The 20,974-nt window shown below is 36.3% G+C and overlaps 1 protein-coding gene across 1 annotated transcript in view; it reads right to left on the bottom strand.

The window, feature by feature from the left end:
- Window positions 1-8,708: 8,708 nt before the first annotated feature.
- Window positions 8,709-20,974, bottom strand: part of LOC132165988 (protein CHROMATIN REMODELING 24) — a 55,212-nt gene continuing 42,946 nt past the window's right edge. The window contains exons 18-24 of the mRNA XM_059576720.1: window positions 18,900-19,011; window positions 17,011-17,079; window positions 16,817-16,911; window positions 10,668-10,799; window positions 10,159-10,224; window positions 9,922-10,054; window positions 8,709-9,033 (exon numbers count right to left, since the gene is read on the bottom strand). Coding sequence (XP_059432703.1) covers window positions 8,872-9,033; window positions 9,922-10,054; window positions 10,159-10,224; window positions 10,668-10,799; window positions 16,817-16,911; window positions 17,011-17,079; window positions 18,900-19,011 — 769 coding nt within the window. The 3' untranslated portion in view covers window positions 8,709-8,871. The remainder of the gene's footprint in view (window positions 9,034-9,921; window positions 10,055-10,158; window positions 10,225-10,667; window positions 10,800-16,816; window positions 16,912-17,010; window positions 17,080-18,899; window positions 19,012-20,974) is intronic.

Raw genomic sequence — 20,974 nt, 5'->3', positions numbered from 1 at the left:
GAGAACAGAGAAAAAAAAAAAAATTATGTTGCCCGGTAGCAGTGAAAAAGGGCAGCAGAGAAAAAAATTTTTCTCTACTGCAGCCGGTGAGAGAGAGGGGCACCGGAGAGAGGGAGGAGGAGCTTGGTTTTTAACCAGCGTTTTCTGTAGGGGTTATATCCGTCATCTTCGGCTTTTTTTGTACCGGCCGGCGTCGTCTCCGGCGACGTCTCCGGTGGCAGGTTGGTGGCTGTAGCGGTTTTTGAGAAAAATATGAAAAGGTTATTCTAGAAGGTGTTTTGTTTTAGGTATTCTAGAAAAAAGATTAGGTGAAACACCATATTTTTGTTACAGTGTTCCACGCTGATGTGTCGCCTTCTTATTGGAGGGCACAAAGGCCATGATTTGTGCCACGACCCTATAGAAGTTATTCTCTCTCTCTCTCTCTCTCTCTATATATATATATATATATGGGAAAAGTATACATATTCCCCCTCAAACTACCACCTCATTGTTAAAGTCCCCCCAAACTATTAATTGTGTTAATGTCTCTCTAAACTACCAACAAAATGTCGAGTTTTAAAATTTCTCAACCGCCCACAAGTTCTCACAAGTTAGATCTATATGAGAGAGACTCGCTTATTGTTCATGATAAGTTTTCAAAAAAAAATAATAATAATAGCCATTTGTTTTATCAAGCGAGTTGTCACAGTTTCTACTTCGCCAACATATCAATGTGTTGTGGTTATGTGATTGACTTTGTGTTTTTATTGCTTATGATTCTCTGATTGGATTTTTAAGTAGAAATTATTTGTGATTATTTTGTTAAATTAGGATTAGAACCATTCATTGGTTTTTATTGCTGAAATAGGTATGCAAATTATAGATTTGTGTATCGAAAAATACAAATTCTCATGCCCAAGAACATCTCTGAACCGATAAATATACATGTATATATGAAAAAAGTACACATACCCCCCCTCAAACTACCACATCATTGTTAATACTATTAATTGTGTTAATATCCCCTTAAACTACCAACAAAATGTCAAGTTTTTAAATTTCTCAACCGTTCACAAGTTAGATTCGCTTGCGAGAGACTCGCTTATTGTTCATGATAAGTTTTTTTTTTTTTTTTTTTTGAAAATAGTCACGTGTTCTATCAAGTGGGTCGTCACAGCTTCCACTTCGCCAACAGATCAATGTGTTGTGGTTATGTGATTTACTTTGTCTTTTTATTAGTTATGATTCTCTGACTGGATTTTTAAGTAGAAATTATTTGTGATTGTTTTGTTAAGTTAGGATTAGAACCATTCCTTGGTTTTTATTGTTGGGAATAGGTATGTAAATCAGACATTTGCGCAGTGGAAAATACAAATTCTTATGCCCAAGAACATCGTTATGAAGAACATGTGAAGAACAAATGCATTTAAAATTAAACCGCAAGAACGAAGAATACTTACTTGGATATCAACGGTCACTCCTACCTTTGGGCAAAAATCTTTTTGCTTATTCTTTCTCTAAGAACACATTATTCCTTCTCCAAGAATTAGACATATCTTAGGGATAATAAGATCTCTAAATTTTCTCATCAATGACCAATAATAATGAAGAGAGTGTAAGCTTTTACTTGGCTATTCAAATCTTAAAATTTTATTCTTCGTGAGTTAACACAAGAACTATTAATTTTCAAAGTGTTTCTAAAAATTAATTATCAAGGGAACTTGATGAATGTAATTTGAGAGCTGATGTGGTTTTTTTGTGTGCAAAAATATCAACAATAAAAATTACCATTTGCAATAGAACAAATCCTTAAAAGAGAGGGCTATATAGAGGGTTTTGAACCTCAAGGACTGCATTGGTGTTATTATCAAGTTTTTCATAATTAAATATAACTTAATTAAAAGATGATTGTCTGTTTTTGTTTGGAAACTAAATGCATAAAAGTAAAAGTAAGAGTAGATTGTGATGAGAGAGAGAATAGTGGGTTGATTTCATCACTAACCGCATAACAAAGGTTAATCATAAATTAACAATGGAAATTCATATTATGCATGATATAGGGCTCATCTCACTCGAGTAGTCGAGAAAATATCATAATTAAGAAATAAGTATAATCCATCTTCGGTTGGCATGGACCGTCTGCCTAACTTCGAGATGTGGTACGATCCATCTTCCTTAGGTATGGACTATCAAATATCTTCATAAGTTACACACAATCAATGGATAAGCATAACTCATCTTAGGTTAGCACAAATTGTCTACCAAAATTACACTAAGCTAGGGTGTAGAGTAATTCGCCTTCCTTAGGCATGGCCTATCAAACCCTCTTGATCATGTGTAAGTTAAAACCGTTGTAAAACAATCATTCATATAATCACATAAAATATGAAGGATTGAGTTCAATCAAAATAAAAAGTTTTCTAAAACAAGAGAAAATTTTTATAATGATTGAATATAAACTTTAAACCAAATCTCTAAGTTATACAACCATCATGCATATAGAAAATCCTTAATTTAAAATACAATTAAACCATTGTTACTTGGAAAGAGTTACATCAACAACTTATTACGAATTTAGCCGCTCATGGTGGTGATAGAATGACATCTTGACATGTTCATCTTCTCTTCAACTCTTCAAGCTTATAAAAAAATATTTTCTGTCTAAACCTAAGTACACATTTCTTCACGGCTTTGAACCTTATTTATAGGGTGTAAAACAAACTCTAGAAGTCCTAGGAATCCTAGAAAAATCTTACTTCAGTCTCCTAGCCAAATTAGGAAGCAATCATAGTACAAATCGGAATAGGATTCGTCCAGGTTTTTGTCCTTAAATTACGGAACAATTTTGGCATAGTAAAAGTTCGAATTAGGAAATTCTTATTTCACAATGATTTGTAGCGTTTTGAGTTATATTTCCATTGCCACTAATTTCACCTCAATCCGATACTCGAACAGAAAGTTGTGTTCAAATACTGAGACGTGTGCAGAATCCAAAATTTAATCCAATCCGATTTTAACTCCAATTAGAGAAATTTCGATTTAATCATTTCTTTGATTTGATTAAACTTAACCATATCTTATATGTCATCTACTATGATTGGTTAGGCTTAACTACATCTTCTAGGCCTTCTCAAAGTGTGCTTTAAGCCCCAAAATCATTGAAATTTCTTGCATCTTTATTAAAAGCCTAAAAACACTAAAACAATACAAAATCAAATAGATAATAGTGCTAAGGAATTAATATATGGGATTTAATGGACTTGAATGTGCAACATTTGACGCTTATCACACCCCCAAACTTACGTATTGCTAGTTCCTTAGCAATACAAAATTGAAAATAAACTGAAAAACAGAAAAATAACTAATTAATTCCTTCTTTCGTGGGTTGTACGAGATTGTATTTAGCTTATGCAACAAGCCTTTTAAACCCCTAGGCACCCTAGTGGACAAGTGGAGTCTCATGAGAGTTTAACAAGAATGTCACTCACAAACATTGTCAGCATTATGTTATTCATAAGAATGAAGCATCACATAAATAATGGTTCTCATTCATTGGCAAGTTTAAAAGATAAACTCCATTTTTCAAAATTTTAAGAAATCACAAGTCAAGTCACTTACAAATGACATTTTTGAGATACAATAAGTTCCAATTAGTGCAAAGTGGACTAACACATAATCATGAGGTTTTAAAATAATTCTAATATAAATGAATCATCATCTCAAAATTTATTGGACTTTCTATTAGATGAAACAACCAAGGCATGATTTTTATTTTTTTTATTTTTTTTCCTGTAGCTTGTGCAATGCTTAGCTCCCTTAAGCTTTCTAATTGACCAATGTATCGAGTGTTAAGCCAATGACTCCCAAACCAAATGGTTTTAGGGCATTGGGTGTAAAGACGCCCTTAAGGACTTACTAACTCGAGTTAAAAAGGCTACGAAACTAAGCTAGTCATGTTATCAATCAAACCAAACTTCTCACTTTTTGACGCGAACACTCACTACTTAATGATGCAAGAGGTCTGGTTACTCAGTAAAAAACTCAAACTTGATCATTTTTTTTATATGCCAAGGTTATTCATCCAATAAGTCAGCCAACTGTATTTAAGATATTGAAAACAAACATAATTGGTCTCAAATTTCATGCCTCACAAGCATGTGCCAGTGTACTCATGGTAAATCAAATTGAAACAAGAAGCATCTTATGTTGCCAAAAGTAAGTAACAAGACTCAAATTTTCCAGTCAAATGATCATGTGTTCATAACTTTAAGCCCACTAATGAAATTCAATTCAAAATTAAAGTTCAACCACATGCTTAAGAATAACATAACAAAAATTTGGACAGTGTTTTGTTCTTCCATACCCCCAAACTTGAATTATACATTGTCTCTAATGCGTGTATAGAACTGAAAAAACAACAACAAGAGAATAGGAATATCTGAATGAGCAGATAAGGGGCATATCATACCCCCAAACTTGAATGCAAAAACACATGTCCTAAAAAAGAAAGTGATACTCCAACCAAATAAATCGTCAAATGCAACACATTGTTGTCAAAATATAATCAAACTGTAAAAAGGAAACAACAATGGAGAAGATAAAACCTGGAAGGAGATCATGTACCCTAGCCTGATGGACGACTCAAGTGCATAGGGCCTGCGCTCGATCTTTTGAGTCAGATCAATCTCAGTCTGCATTCCAAAGGATCTTTCCTCGATCCTTCAGAAGTCTAGATAGCCCTTTCCAACCCTTCTTCTTTAGAACAACAAGGCATTTCTCAAGAGATAGGATTCTGTTGCTCACACCCAAACTTCTTGTCTCAACTTGCAAATTTTCAGGTTCCCTATGAGGATTCTCTATGTGTCTCTCCCAAAAGGGGTCAATGATCAACTCCTCTCCTCAAAGGCGGTCCTCAAAAATCTCATCAGGTAGGGGGATGGGACGTGGGGTCATCTACAAAGTCCTCAATGGTGTCCAGGAGGAAACATTCCTTCTCATCTGGCAGCTGATGCGCAGCATTGAAGATGTTCAACTTAGCTTTCAAATTCACAAAAGATCCACCACCTTAGTTCTACAATTTATGCATGCATTAGCAGTAGCTAAGAAAGGTCTTTCGAGGATCACAAGAATGAGCTTATGGGAATCGGGGACAGGTTCTGTATCAAGAACTATAAAATCTACTGGAAAGTAGAACTTGTCCAACTTGATGATGACATCTTCAATGATCCCACCAGCATGCATGATAGATTGATCTGCAAGTTGTAAGACCCTTTTTTGTGGGTTTCGGCTCTCCTAAGCCTAGCTGCTTATACACCGAGTAAGGTAACAAATTAACACCTGTTGCTAAGTCAAAGAGGGCTTTATCAATCGCTCGGTCACTAATGACACAAGCAATTGTAGGAGCACCTGGGACCTTTGTAGTCACCCAAATAATTAACTGGCCTTAGGTAGCTTAGTTAGAGAGCTAATTTGGACTTGGGTCACTAGGAACACTTGGAAGGGCATTTGAAGAATTTTGGACTTTTTGACCAAACGTTCGAAGGGGGACCACACGAACGTATGCCTGCCAACAGTACACGAATGTACGCATGGGGACCGGCTGAACGTTCATTGGCTTTTGGCTGACCACTAGATAATGCCCGAACGTACGATGCAACCTTTAAACCACTAGGTAAACAGTATGCGAACATTCGCCCATATAGTACCGAACATTCGCTTCTTTTCAAAACAACCCTTAAAGCGCCCATAGCTTTTCCCACCTATAAATACCCCACCCATCTCGACCCTTAAGCCCCATTTTCGCCCTTGTGCTCTCTAGAGACCCTGTGTGAGTATTTTGTGAGTTTTGATTGTTCTTGAAGAAGGAGAAGAAGCTCTTGGAGGTCTTGCTTCAAGGAGGTAACCTTCGACGCTTAAGTTTCTCTTTATAGTCGTCATATTGCTTTTTCTAGATTAGCTTAGTTGTTGGTTTGAACTTCTAGCTAGGTTGTGTCTTTAATCTTGACTTAAGCTCGATTTAGCATTTCATTCTCTTTGAGCGTATGTTCTTATGCATAGATACGTTGTTTTGGGATAGGAGGTGCTAGAAATCCTTTGAATAACCCTGGGAACAGTTTTGGAGGACGTTTTGACCAAATGAGGTTCCACCTGAACCTTCTAGTCGAACGTTCGGCCAGGGGACCGAACGCTCGCCCAAAAGCGCTCCAGGGGAACACCATTTGGGCCAGCCGTTCCATAGCTCCTATTTTCACGTCTTAGGTTCGTTCCAGTTTGGACTTAGGACTAATGTTATGTTTTCCACAGATTTGGAGAACTCGGAACCTTTAGAGGACTTTTTGGAGGATTTGTACGACCCAGGTGAGTTTTAAATTACATAATGCTTGTCATTTATTTTCCCGTGTTGCACGACTATTTTGTGTACCAAACATGCATAGTTAAAACTTTCACGATATACACTTTGCTGCACTATGAACTCTATCATTTGTGAAAATGTGCTACTTAACTAGATAACGATATTGAGATTTGTAAAAACGTGCATATAAAATACGAACAAGACTAATTGCATTGTATGGCATAACACACCGGTATGTGCGGGATAATGGCCATGGGCTTACTATACATGTTAGCTTTATGGTCAAATGTGTATGTGTTAGTAGCGTGAGCCAATGGTTATTTATCCAATGGTCAATGGTTATTTATACAAGGCCAATGGTCAAATAACCATTGGCCTTGTATCCAATGGTTATTTATGACCGGGGAAGCCATTGCCTAATGGTTGGTCATTGCAGGATGTACATTATTAGTAGCGTGAGCCACTCTCGGTCGAACTCAGTCGAACTTGGTCGAGCTTATAATGTTATGGACGGTAGCGTACAATGGTCAGGGCACTGGCATTGTATTACAGGTTCCTCGAGACAGCGCCAACCCTGCTGATAATGGGTAATATCTCGGGTAGACCATACTGTTGAACTATCATTGTTCCTTATACTATAAGCATGTACTATATATATATATATCGTATTCATGTATAACTATCATATACAAAATGTTGTATACTTTACCAAACGGAGTTCATCACTAGCATGGGTATTGTGTGCGTTACCTCTCACTAAGTCTTTGGACTTACCCCTTTTTGTTTTTCCCTCCATTATATATAAATTGGATGCCTTCGGACAGGATAATGGTAGTTGCCCAGGACCTAATTCATGTTATTTTTGAGGATATGGACCCAGTTTGGCTGAAGTCCATGTGGGATGATAGATGGACCATCTGGTCAGAGATGATAGAGATAGTGATCATGCTTGCACTACTTAAGATTATGTGTTAATCTTATTGTCTTATTTTCAGACATGATTTGGGGTTGTAATATTTTGATGATTGGTCTTTGACCATACATTTGATGACCTATTTTATGATATGATGCTTTATACTTACTCTAGTGATTGTACTTGTGGTATTTAGCTATTGCTTTCTATTCCTGTAATTTTAAAGTCTTCAGCTGTATTCTCCCGTTTAGGAGAGATGATGATCCCTTAGTCTTGTCCTGTAAGGAATGTAGGCTGGGAGACGAATCATAGAGTCAATTACTAGTTAATTGATTTCCACGGAGCATTACTTCCTTGAACTTTGGAGGGGTGTTGTATTGGATGAGAGAACTCACTTGCTCGGTGAGGCGGACTTTCTTAGGGATGTGACTCATAATCCTACGCTTTTGAGTACATAGTCCTTGAGAAACTTGGCGTATGAAGGAATTTGCTTGATAGCATCAAGGAGAGAGGAGGTTGATTTTGACTTGCTTGAAGACCTTCATCATGTCATGGTTTTTGGACTGGTCAGGGTCAACAAAAAAAGGGAAAGAAAATAGAGAAGAAAAGGGAGGGTAGGAGGAGAGGAAAAGACTCCATTCCTCATCCCCTAAAAAGTCTCACAAGGAGGTGGAAAGTTCTCACTAGGAGGTGGAGTTTCTCTACTTCTTGAGAGAAGTTAGAGCCTCTCTCTAGAAAAAGAGAGAAGCAAAGTCTCCTTCGAAGGTAACCTTGTTACTTGGAAAAGTTAAAAACAAACTATAGTCGGTCGATCTATTGCCAAAGAAAATTATAGGGCTATGGCTTATATGACCAGTGAGTGAATTGTCATGGTTATAGCATTCCTTTAGGAAATTAGATTTTCAATTCCTTCACCTATTCCTTTATACTGTGATAATCTAGTAGTTGTCGTGCGCATTGCTTCTAATTGTTCCATACAAGAACAAAAATCATTAAAGTTTATTGTCATTTCAGTTGAAATAAAATATTGAGTAGAGATATTTCTACATCTTTTGTGAGATCTAGGAAACTTACTGATGTGTTTACACAATCTGTCATGGTCAATTAAAGTTTATTGTTCCAAGCTATGCTTATATATATATGCTCCAAGTGGGGTTTGGTGGGTTGTTTAGAGTGAATGCATGAATGTATAGAATTATATGTAATTTCCTGAGTATGAGATGTGGAAGGTTAGGTGTCCTATAGCTGTTATAATACCTAGATTTTTCGTGTCTAAGTTCTCTATTTAAATGAATGAATAAAGGGGCTACGTTGAATCAACAAGCCCATTCAATTTTCATAGATCTCCCATTTCAGTTTCATCAGTTATTTCATTTACATAGGCCTTTTCCCACTAATCATTGTCAAGTTCAAACAATATTGCAGCCAAACAAAAATTTCACTTTAATTTAACACTTGAGAGAATGTAAATCCCGTGCACATATTATCAATAGATGGTGACACATAGGATTGTGGAAGAATTCCAGATACATAACACAAGCATTATAATATCATCCCTCGCCCCCACAAATACCATCCAGCTAATTCCTTTCAAAATTCTATGAATTTAACCAGCAACAATGGTCTATACATTCAAAACTCTTTGAAGATCCTCAGTTAAATCATCCAAATCAATTACTTGCTTTTCAGTTCTTTTCGCTTTCCTAATTTCATCGAGCTCTGATTTCAACTCAGCGATCTGCTTTTCTATTTTTTCTCCCTTATCTGGTAGCCTGGCAACCATGCCCTGAAAAAGAGAATAATGGAGGAAAAAAACCTTTAATCAGTAAAAGATATCATTGAAAAAGGCTAGAAACTCAACTGAATACAGTTCACAATGACTCCTAATCTAAATTAGAACCCACAATTTATGCTGTTAAGAGGTTAAAAGTGAATGGAGGAGATTTTCAAAATATTTAACACGGTTAGCTATCCTAAATCAACCCCTGATATGAATACATCCAACTAGAGTGCCAGTTGAAAGCCTCATACAGAATACCTCCACTTGACCCTTTCATCAACCAATTAAGAGCATTACCAATGAGCTCTCCATTATGTGGTTTTAGCCAAAATTTAGAGAATATTCTAAAAAGCTTCCATTTATCAAACTCTCCATCCTTTCTCCAATTTAATTTTTGTCAAAATCTCCATATTTGATGCTAGTTTTTCTTTAGCCATTCATTATTTTATTACTTTCATTGTTTTCTCTCTCCATATGTGAACTTGGAAGTCATTTTTTTTTTTCTCTTTGGTGGTTAGTTTCAACCAACTAACAATCAATCAAAAATAATATTTAGTTAAATTACAGAAACATTTAGAGAGCTTGATATTTGGTGCTTGTAAAAAGTAATTAGATAAAATAATAAAAGTAAATTTTTTAGCTAAAGTTTGGCTAAACTTTAGAGAGCTCATTGGTTATGAGCTCTTATGGATCAGTTTGGCAGGCCTGCAGCTTTTCAAAATATGAGAATCTGTCGCTGTTTTTGCAACCTACACTTTGACTCTCAGAAGAGACTAATAAATGGTGAAAAAGGCTATATGATAGCTTCCGTTTCCTAAGGTACTCTAAATCTTGTGCATGGCTTCAGTAAAATCATAATTATTTACTGAGCCAGAAAGAGACAAAAAAATATACCTTATTTGCAAGAGTTTGTGATAGACGATTAATATTCTCTTGAAGTCCAAGTTCCGTCAATTTATACACACTGTCAGGGGAATAACTTTTCTTGTTTAAGCTTACATCCTTTGGCTTGAAAGCATGCACAGCCCTGCCAAAATGTAAGGAAAGCTTTTACCATAAGCACAAATATATTCATAACATTCATCAAGAAATTCACTACGATAAATGCTGAACAATCCTTAGAGACCATACCCATCAACAGTATGTTCAAGTGAAGAACTTGATGATGAATATCCAACGAATGTAGGCCCTTTTTTTCTGTGCCCAAGGTAAATCAGATAAAACTTCAAAAGGTAAGCAAATAAGTATAGATACTTGATACCATTCTATAAGACACCTTCGTTTCACAAACACAAGTAAATTTCCTTCATATCGACTTAAAATAAATTCTTTTTTAAAACTTCTATGTTCTTTTATTTCCTCGGAAACCAACCAAGCACACAAAAACCAACCAGAAAAGCTATAAAGGGGAAGGTTTGAAAAAGAGCTGCACTCCAGAGAACTGGTGTCACTGTAATGCAGGATATGTAAATCTTCAATAAAGCATTGATGCAGCACCATGCAATATTGCAGTTACAGAGTTTATGTGAGCCTTTGTCTTTTTCCCGTAATGGTCCAAATGAAGGCACCAAGGAGTTAACAAGAAAACTAAACGAACATGCAGCCAAACTAGAAAGTCACAGCAACAAAAAGGAAATCACCGAATCACTTCTTCCTCTTCTTCATTTACAACTTGTACAGGTGCTGTCTTGGAGTAGAGTAAACTGTGGTGACTAACTCCCGCAATACCTTGTGTTTCCAGGAACTCTATGTTGGCTTTCAAATAAGAATCCCTATAACAAAGAGGAGAATAATTATTCAGCTAACATAAAATTGTAGTGGATTTCATGATCATAATACAGATCTGAAAGCCCAACAACCAGACAGAATTTGCAAATGTAATGTTATGTGAAGAACCACAATATAAGTTTCACTGCCTCTGCGGCCTAAATCTTGTTATATAAAGGTGTTAAGCAAGTTAGATATTCATAAATCTAGAAGCATCTATCAATCCTTTATGGGAAGGGAATTACGAATGTTGGAGTCCACCTTATAAAAGGGCAAAACTAATCCTTAATTTTACAGAAACAGCAATAACGGCAATACTACATAAGGACAAACTGGCCTTTGATGGAAATCCTCCTTAAGAGTCTCCCACTTATGCATAGGTACCAGCACTCCAATCACCCAAAGACACCTATCTTTCCACCTCTCTTCTTCTGTGTAAGCTGTAATTCCTGTAACTTCATCAATTATTTCAAGAAAAGCCCCTTCAACTTCATCAATCTTTTCAAGAAAATGGAAATATTGACTTTCACTTGCAGTCAGCATTGCCGTTTGTGCAGGATCCTAGAACTCCATAAAAAATTGGAAGGTATGTACATGAACACACATTGCCTGTAACCACTTCTGAATCTTTCTTGTTATTATCTTTACATTGGTTAAGCATAGGTTTTATCCCTGGAAAATCACCAAATTTCAAGTTCTATGAAAATCTCAGGAGTCAACTTGATCCCTATGTTTTCCAAAAACCTACATTTTTTTTTGGGCATTAAATTGTCTACTGGAGTAACAGATTTCAGAATGATGTGGGATATTTCAAAACTAAACTAGCCTAGGCAGCAACCAACACACATGTTGGCAGAACAGAGAGGGATTAGTGAGCCGGCTCACTAATTCCACCATCCCCCACCCTTCTAACATGTGCTCTGGTTTCTAGTTAGACTTCGGTAATTTTGTAATCGTCCCACAACATAAAAATCTCCATGCACTCAATTTAATATATGGCATAAGGAAAAAAGACCAAACTGAAACTTTTTAAGAAATATAAGAATCAACTTGACAAGAAATTTTAAACGAACAAAATTGAAACCTGGCTAATTTTTCAAGAATGAAATATATTCTTTAGCCAATTATAACTATTGTTCTTATAATTGTAACTATCAAAAAGGAAAGTACATTTTTTTTACTTGAACCAAAAAAAGAAAAGAAAATATATAAATTATGTAAGGCAAAGACACAACTCCCCAAACATACAAATGAAACCAACACGATGTTCCAACAAATTAAATTTCAGGATCATCAAAGAAGTAGAAAAGAGCACATTAGAAAAATAACCAATCACACAAAAACACCAAGAATTAAGTTGTTCGACTTAACAAGCCTACATCTATAAGAGACGATCCAGAGGAAATTCACCACCAAAAGAATATAGTACAAAAAGTAGTATGGAGAAAACCACTCAAACTCAAAAGACCCAATATACCAAAATCTCACTCTCAAGCAAAAGAGAAAATCATCTCTAAATTCTCTAAGCCTTGCGGCACTCCAACATGAAAAAAATTGAAGGTGAGAAAACAAGCGCATCTCTCTTGCAAAGTTGCTCTCACTTTTTCTGCAACTCAAGTCTCTCTTCTCTTAAAGGACCGAACAGCCTTGTCTCTTGTAAAAGGAATTGATATGATAAAAACTTCTCCTCGAAGTTAAAGAAAAGCGACAAAACTTGTGGTGAAGAAAAGAAGTAAAAAAGTCTGGGGCGCACAATACTTGTGAAATACAAGTCATCCACGCTCAACAACCCTATTCGGCTGTGAAGTTTGACTAACTATATAGTGTCTTGTGATCCTTTCATCCTTATAGAATTTATTAAATTCACTACCACATAATTTCATGTTGTTGTTTGTTCTAAGTCACTTGATTTTCTTTCCAATCTGATTCTCAATTAACGTCGTCCATTGCTTGAAAGTGACTAACACATCACTTTTCTTCTTTAGAAAATATACCAAGACTTTATAGAATTGTTAAAGTGGTTAAATTTACCTCTTCCTATCAGCTTAAACTTTTGGGATAACTGGTAGTTTAACATGGTATCAGAGCCTTAGGGTTTAAATCCTTGATCCTTTGTTTGTAGTCTTAGTTTTTCACTTTTTTTTATTTTGTTTTTGTAAGTGTTCTTCTAGTGGCAGCACCGCCCATGTGGGCTTAGAGCCCACACAGTAGTGCCTTGAAAGATGTTGTTCGTGGTTCAGTTTGAAAAGAAAAAAAAAAAGTTTGCCATGTTATTTTCACAGTGGTTTTTGTGGTGTTTCCTACTAGTTTTCCAAGTTTCTGGTATTTTCTGTGATGCTTGGTGCCGTCCGTGGTAGCCGGCGTGGTTTGTGGTGGTTAGTGTAAGGTGGCCGGCATGCTGCAGTGGCCATCAAGGAAAAAAAAATTATGTTAGTGTCAGCATGGTCTATGTTGTTGAAAAGTTGCTATGTGGTCGTCGATTGATTTTGTGGCTGCTGTGTTTGTAATCGCCGGCGTGTTCTGTCTGTCTTCGACGAAGTTCCGGCGAAGGTTCCTGTTTGATTTTTCAGCAGTATTTCAACATGGTTTTGGTGTCTCCGGTGTGTTCTGCATGTATTCTACTAGTTCCGGCAAGACTCAATGGTTGATCACGTGAAATGTGATCATTGTTAGTTGTCGAGATCCGACCGGCCTTGGTGTTTTGCGGTGGTTTCCGACTGGTTGTTGTTGTTCGACGAGATTCTACTGGCCTTGGTGTTTTGCAATGAAATCCGATCTACCCTTGGTGTTTTACGGCGAGATCCAACAGGCCTTGGTGTTTTGCAATGGGTTCCAACCTCTCCTTGTTGTTTTTCGACAAGATCCTATTGGCCTTGGTGTTTTTCGACAAGATCTAACCGCCTTTTGTAGTTTTCGACCTTCGTTGACGTTTTAACAAATTTTCTTACTATTTTTATGGGTCTTTGTAATGTGTATGCTCCAAGCTGTTCTAACTTGAGGGGGAGTGTTAGAATATGTTTTTATCTGTGTTTTTCGTTTGCTTGTTTCATGATCCAGCTTGAGGGAGAGTGTTAGAAGAGTTATTACGCTTAGTAAGTCATTAGGGTTTGGAGATAGTTTGGTCATAGTGATATTTCCCTAATCTTATATATTAGGATGTTTGTATTAGGTTAACAAGCTGAAAATACAGCATCCTCCTCTTCTCCCTCTAATCTTCTTACTACAAAACTGTTAACAAGAATAATCATCAATAAACGTCACAAAATACTAAGCACCACCCTTTGATAGAACTTGAGAGGGCCCCCATAGATCTGAATGGATATAATCTATTGTACCACTCGTTTTGTGGATACATGTACTGAACTTGACTTTGAACTATTTCCCGGACACACAATGCTCACAAAAGTCAAGAGATCTTGTTTTCTGGTCATGAAGCAAATCCCGTTTGCTTTGGATTGTCATACCCCTCTCACTCATATGACCCAACTGAACATGTCATAATCAGGTAATGTCTAAATCTGGATCATCTAGAGAAGACACAATAGTTGTGCTTGTCACCATACTGCTTTGAAGAAAGTAGAGGCCATCAACTTTGTTACCTTTCATCACAACTAATGAACATCACCTTCACCGAAATACTTGTATCCAAGGGAGTCCAAAGTGCCTAAAGAAATTAGATTATTCTTCACATCTGGTATATGTTGGAACATTTGTCAAAGTCCTCATGATTATGTCATGCATCCTTATTCTAATTGTACCAATACCAATAATCTTGCCGGCAACGTCATTTTCCATCAAGACTACATAGGTAGTAAACAAATCCGTTTTAGACGACATATGAAATGTACAAGCAATATCAAGGATCCACTCATTGTGAAAACAACCATAAAAGAACGGTAACTGCAAGGACAAGTTATGAACTCTCAAAATTTCCTTCGACAACACTAGCCACAAAAGAGGAACTTTGCTTATCACTTTCCTCTTTATTTTTTAGCTTCGAACATTCAGATCTATAATGCACAAACTTTTTGCATTAGCAACACGTGACTTTCTTCTTTGACTTAGAGTGCAATTGGCCTCTTAATTTACCTTTATCTGAATCTCACTCACTGGATCAACTTCTAAAATTAGAGAAATTTTCCGAACAACCCTTAACAAATAAACTATTTGCTTGATTATCACTACCTTTCCCATTCAATCTTGTCCTCAACTCCATAAAATTCAAAGTAGATTTAACTTCCCCTAAGGAGATGGTATCTCTAATGTATAATATTGAATTAACGAAATTATTAAACAAATCCAGTAGTGAACACAACAAAATCAGGGCTTGATCCTCATCATCAACTTGGACATCAATATTTGTCAAGTCTATAAGAATTTTATTAAATTCATCAAGATGATCACAAAAAGGCATACTTTCTTTCATTTTGAGGGCATATAACCGTTGCTTCTGTTGGAAGTCCCACATTGCCTGGGTATTAAGGAGATGGGCCATTTATAATGTGAAGGGAAACCTCAACTCATGAGCTAGCTTTTGGGTTGAGATAGGCCCAAGACCCATTTCTAACATGGTATCAAAGCCTAACCCAATTAATTGGTTGTGGCCTACCGTCACCCATTATCGCACGTGTTGGCTTGAATGTCCTCCCGCCACACGTGAGGGGGCGTGTTGGAAGTCCCACATTGCCTGGGTATTAAGGAGATGGGCCATTTATAATGTGAGGGGAAACCTCAACTCATGAGCTAGCTTTTGGGTTGAGATAGGCCCAAGACCCATTTCTAACAGCTTCAAATACAATTGATTAGTGAGGGACTTCTTTATGTACAAGCTTTCTAGCTTCTTCCAAAGTCTAGCAATAGTTTCTTCATGCATAAGCTTTCTAGCTTCTTCCAAAGTCTAGTAGTAGTCTGGCAATACAACAAAATTGCACTGTAGTCTTTTTCTTCAAGTTCCTTCCTTTCCTCCATTGATGAATGTTGATAGCACCTCACCCTCCAAAATCTCTGCCAAGCCTTGTTGCCGTAAGAAAGCCCACATCTTGATGCGCCAAAGAGTAGAACTATTCTGACCATCAAACTTTTCTACTTACTTTGTAGTAGTCAACCCGCAAACTTTTCTACTTACCAGATTCACTTTTCTTGCAACTTAAGTCTCTTCTCTTAAAGGACCGAATGGCTTCTCTTGTAAAGGAATGGGTCTGGTCAAAACTTCTCCTTGAAGTTGAAGAAAAGAGACAAAACGTGTGGTAAAAAAGAAGTCAAAAAAGACAGAGGCCCACTACAAGACTTGTGAAATACAAGTCATCCATGCTACACACCACTATGGGTATTTTTGTCCACTTGGCTTCCTCCTAAAAGCATAATTATATCGGGACATACGAATTGTAGTACAAAAGAACATTAATGGTGAAACCAATAAGCAATAATAAAATAGTTATCCAGCTTGTTTGTTCCTCAAGGTAATTATATCAAGATTTAGGACAAAGATTCTCACATGAAAGCATGTTATGATGAATAAACACAAAACATTAACTTAAAAGCATCACCATTACCCTTGCCTCCATATCAATGAAAGAGTAATATAAGGAGAAATTCTTATAAAAAAAACGTTGAACAAAGAAAGCAATATAGAGCCTACATTGTCCAGGAACACCAGCAACAAACAAGTAAACTGAAGCAGGTTGACTGCAATTTTTACCTCTTCAATGTTTTAAGAGTTCTCTAGGAACTAAAGAAACATGAATATTTAGTTTTACTGGGTTTATTATAAATCTAATGTTCTTTCAGATTTATAACAAACCCCAAAGTACAATTGGAATCATATGAATGAAAAAGCATGTGCAGAAGTATACATGTGCTCACAAAGACGTGAATTATCAATAAAAATAAGCATAAGAAAATAAGCTATAGACTTAGTGTGATAAGTACATTATACACAGGCAATCATGCTCTTCATAAAGACATGCATTATCAATAAAATAATGCATAAGAAAATAAGCTATAGACTCAGTGTGATAAGTACATTATATGCTGGCAATCATGCTCTTCATGTAACTGCTGCTGGGTAACAGAGACATCAAACCCCTGTTCTGGGAGACTGAAAAGCTCACGAAGATCCTATAAGAATTGTCATATGGTACAAAATATCAAACCTTGGCAATGATCTAGAAATCTTGCAATAAAAGCAACAATAAATTATTTTTTTGAAGAGCGTACCTGCTGGCTAAAGTAACGAATTTGTTCTTTGTGCTCAGTTGCAGTTCTAAACAATCCTCCTTTAAATATCTAATTGAAGATCAAGCAGTCAAATTAATGCAATTTATATTTAATACAACATTTGATGTTGGTTGAACTAGACTTCCAACCAATAAACAGATAAACGAGGAATGCTAGGGATCCTGAAGGTTTTCCCGAATATTGGTTCCCGACTGACGTGGCTAGTAAACTCCAGTTAATTTTTTTTTTAATAAAAGGGAAAATTACAATTTACCCCCCCAAAGTTGACAGCGTTTTTCAATTCGAATACCAAAATTTCAATTTTTGCAATCCACCCCCCCGAAGTTCCAAATTTTTGCAATTTGACCAATTGTATCCAAAACTTCCCATATTGCCCATAATTTTTTATTTTTTATAAAAAATTAAAAGAAAATTCGGGGTGGCTCTTTGGCCATCTGGCCATTTTTGCACTCCCCCAAATTTGTTTTTCTTTTTTTATAAAAAATAAAAATTATGGACAATATGGAAATTTTGGGATAATATTGGTTAAATTGAAAAAAATTGAAACTTTGGTGTTCGAATTGAAAAACGCTGTCAACTTTAAAGGGTAAAGTGTAATTTTCCCTCAATAAAAATAAACCCACTTACCCACCCACCCATGCATGACCTATCTTATCCCCTTCACCTTCTTCTCTCTCTCCCCCACACCCCAACCTCAGCTTCCCGAATATTTCATCACATTTTTGCACCACAAATTGATGTAAAAGCAGCAAAATAACCCAAAAAAAGAATTGGACAAATCTGAGACTACATATCAATCCACTGCAACAATACAATTTCATCACATTTTTGCACCACAAATTGATGTAAAAACAAAAAAATAACAAACAAAAGTGGGCTGGGCAGCGTGGGTGGGCAGCCAGCTGGGCGGTGGGCAGCCGTCTGGACGAGGGGATTCGCTTGGGAGTGAGTGGCACCCTATTCCGGCCGGCTGGGGGGGATAGTGGGTGCGGCCTGCTTCGGCCATACGGTGGGCTGGGCAGCGTTGGATTTTCGAAGCCGGTTGGGAGGAGGATCGGGCTAGGCGTGGGTGGCGAGTCGTGCTGGTGGGTGGGCATTGCCGGAGTCGCAGATCTATTGCCGGTGGTGATGTCTTTCAGTGGGTTCCGTCCATGGGTGGGCCACCGTGGGTGGGTGCGTCTCCGTTATGTTGCAGTGGGCGGTCATCGCTTCGTCGGAAGTTGAGGTTCGGTTGTGGGGGAGAGAGAGAAGAAGGTGAAGGGGATAGGATAGGGAATGCGTGGGTGGGTGGGGAATGCGTGGGTGGGTGGGTGAGTGGATTTATTTTTATTAAAAAAACTTAACTGCAGTTTAGTAAACTGCAACCACATCAGTCGGGAAAACCTTCGGGATCCCTAGCATTTCTCTAAACAGATATGCTAACAAGCAGGCCTCCTGTCATATTATCTCAGAAGACCAAGATTGAAAGATCTTGTGCCTATAAGTCTGGAAGTATGCATACTATACTGATGCAAACATAAAAGGTCCAGTTAATATAAATTAAACCTTCAAAAAACACACAGTTACCTGAAATAAGAACTTTCTTTATTGAATGTGAATCATGGTAGGTTTTGTTAAAAGCATGTTTTTTTAATACCAAGGTTTTTTAAAACGTGTTGAAACCCAAACTACCATAATTATTTCCATTAAGAGGTTCATTTAACAGAGCAGTGCCTAAGCAATGCAATTTTTCACTAACTGCAGCCATGTGCTGAACCCTGAAGCAAACAAGAGCTCTCAAGGGCTATCTCATGCGCCGTGGGCCATGGCATAAGCAAATATTGTCTCTGCAAAGCCTTAATAGAACATAAAGGAAAAATATGTTTCACCTGCTTTCTATATATCTTTTCTTCAACAGTTCCACATGTCATTAATCTATATACAATGACATCCTTCTTTTGCCCTATTCGATATGCACGATCAACACTTTGGTTATCCGTACTGCACAAAAAAAAAGAAAAAAAAAAGAAGGTAGTTAGATTTAGTTTAAATAACCTTGATCCATAGGTAAGTCTATTAACTTCCCTGGACAGCTCAATTTTCAGGGCAAAAAACAAACGAACAAATAACAAAAACAATAAATGGAAAGCAAGAAAGATATAACAAAATGTTTATATTTCGAAGACAATATAATTTGTACATCACAAACAACAGATGAATTGGAAAATTAAAAAAGAAAAAGAAATTGAAGAAGAAAGAAGCGATGTGTAGTAATATCAACATAGGAGCTTTACATAAATGGTTCCTAACAAAGAGCGTTCAATGCGATAACTTGAGCAGGAAAAAGAAGTGAAAGAGAAGGCAAAATATGCAACAATGCAGCTTCAAACTGGGCAGAATCTTTCTATAAAAAACACAAGGACATACACATAGTAACTTGCAAAATGCAACTGGGTCATTGTAGGTTGTGTTTTCCAGATTTGCAGCCTGCCCCAGTTGGAAGCCACAGATAAGATCTTTAGGAAGGAAACCACTCTCTGATTTGGCTCATTGGTGACAACAGGCATGTCCTAAAGAGACGCTATAAATACATTCCAATTGAGTGTTCAAACATTTATATTTCTTTCTTTGGCATATGAATGTTAAGGATGATGCTTTTACAGTTAATTTTACAAAACCTTATTGCTTGTATTAGAATAAACTTTTTTCTAGAGGTGCATATGCTATACTTGTCCAAGCAATTTGACTTTTTTATTTTTATTATTATTATTTTTTTATAAATAAATAATTCATTAAAAAACACAAAGGGGCACAATCCTAGTATACAAGATGTATACAAAAAAAGGCCTCACTAAAGGCGAAAAGAAGAAAAATAATCCACAAATTGAGGCATAGTAGAAAATTGAGAAACATTAAAGTCCCTGGCCAATTGAATAAGGTTTTGACAAACATGTTTTTGAGTTTCTCAAGTGTCTTCTCATGATCTTCAAAACATCGAGAGTTCCGCTACCTCCAAATTGTCCACATTAGTCATAGCGGGGCAATTCTCCTTACTTCCATAACTGAACGATTACCTCTCTAACCTCACCAACATGCTAACAAATCTAACACCCTTCCAGGCAAAACTCATGTGATGTCAAAGAGACTAATTTTCCAATATATCTTTCCACTTTTCAAAATATTAGCATAACGAATACTCCTCAAAAAGGTTAGAGGATTTCCTTTGAAACAGCAAGAATAAGCGTCAATTACCTCATGACAATAGGGGAAATTCCACTCCTTAGTGTGATGAAAGGTTAAAAGTGTCCTTCAGCTTCATTTAAGAAGCTTCATCCAGTGACTTAGGAGATTGCAAAGTATATAGATATTTACACTTAAAAGAAAAAAAGAATGACTATCATAATCATGCATAACTAAAAAATAATAAAAATGGGAAAGTCCACATACCTCCCTCAACTGCTATCCAATTAACAATGTCTCATTCAATTGTGACAATGTCATCCCCAAGACTAGCAAAAAGATTAAAAAAAAAATGCCCCTATAAATTTCTCAATAAGACAAAAATACCCCTATAAATTTTAAAAAATTAGTTATTTAAAAAAATAATAAAAAATTTTAATTTTAATTTAAAAAAAATATATATTAATTTTTTATACAAAAATTTTTATAAAAGATTTTTTTTTTTTAATTTTTTAATTTTTTTCTTCTAAAAAGGATTTTCTTTTTAAAAAAATAAATAAAAAAATTGGCCACCCCTTGGATTTTATATATATATTTTTCTAGTTTTAGGTTTTTCCTAGAAGTTTTAGTATTTCTTGTAATTAATTTACTAAGTGTAGTTTTGTCATTGGGAGGATATTGACAATGTTTTGGTAGTTTGAGAGAAACAATGTCACAATTGAAAGTTTGGGAGGAAATTGTCAATTGGATGGTAGTTTGAGGGGGGTATGGACTTTCCCTTAAA

Source organism: Corylus avellana, chromosome ca11, assembly GCF_901000735.1.
Source record: "Corylus avellana chromosome ca11, CavTom2PMs-1.0".
NCBI lineage: Eukaryota > Viridiplantae > Streptophyta > Magnoliopsida > Fagales > Betulaceae > Corylus > Corylus avellana.
This window is presented reverse-complemented; position numbering and strand designations above follow the sequence as displayed.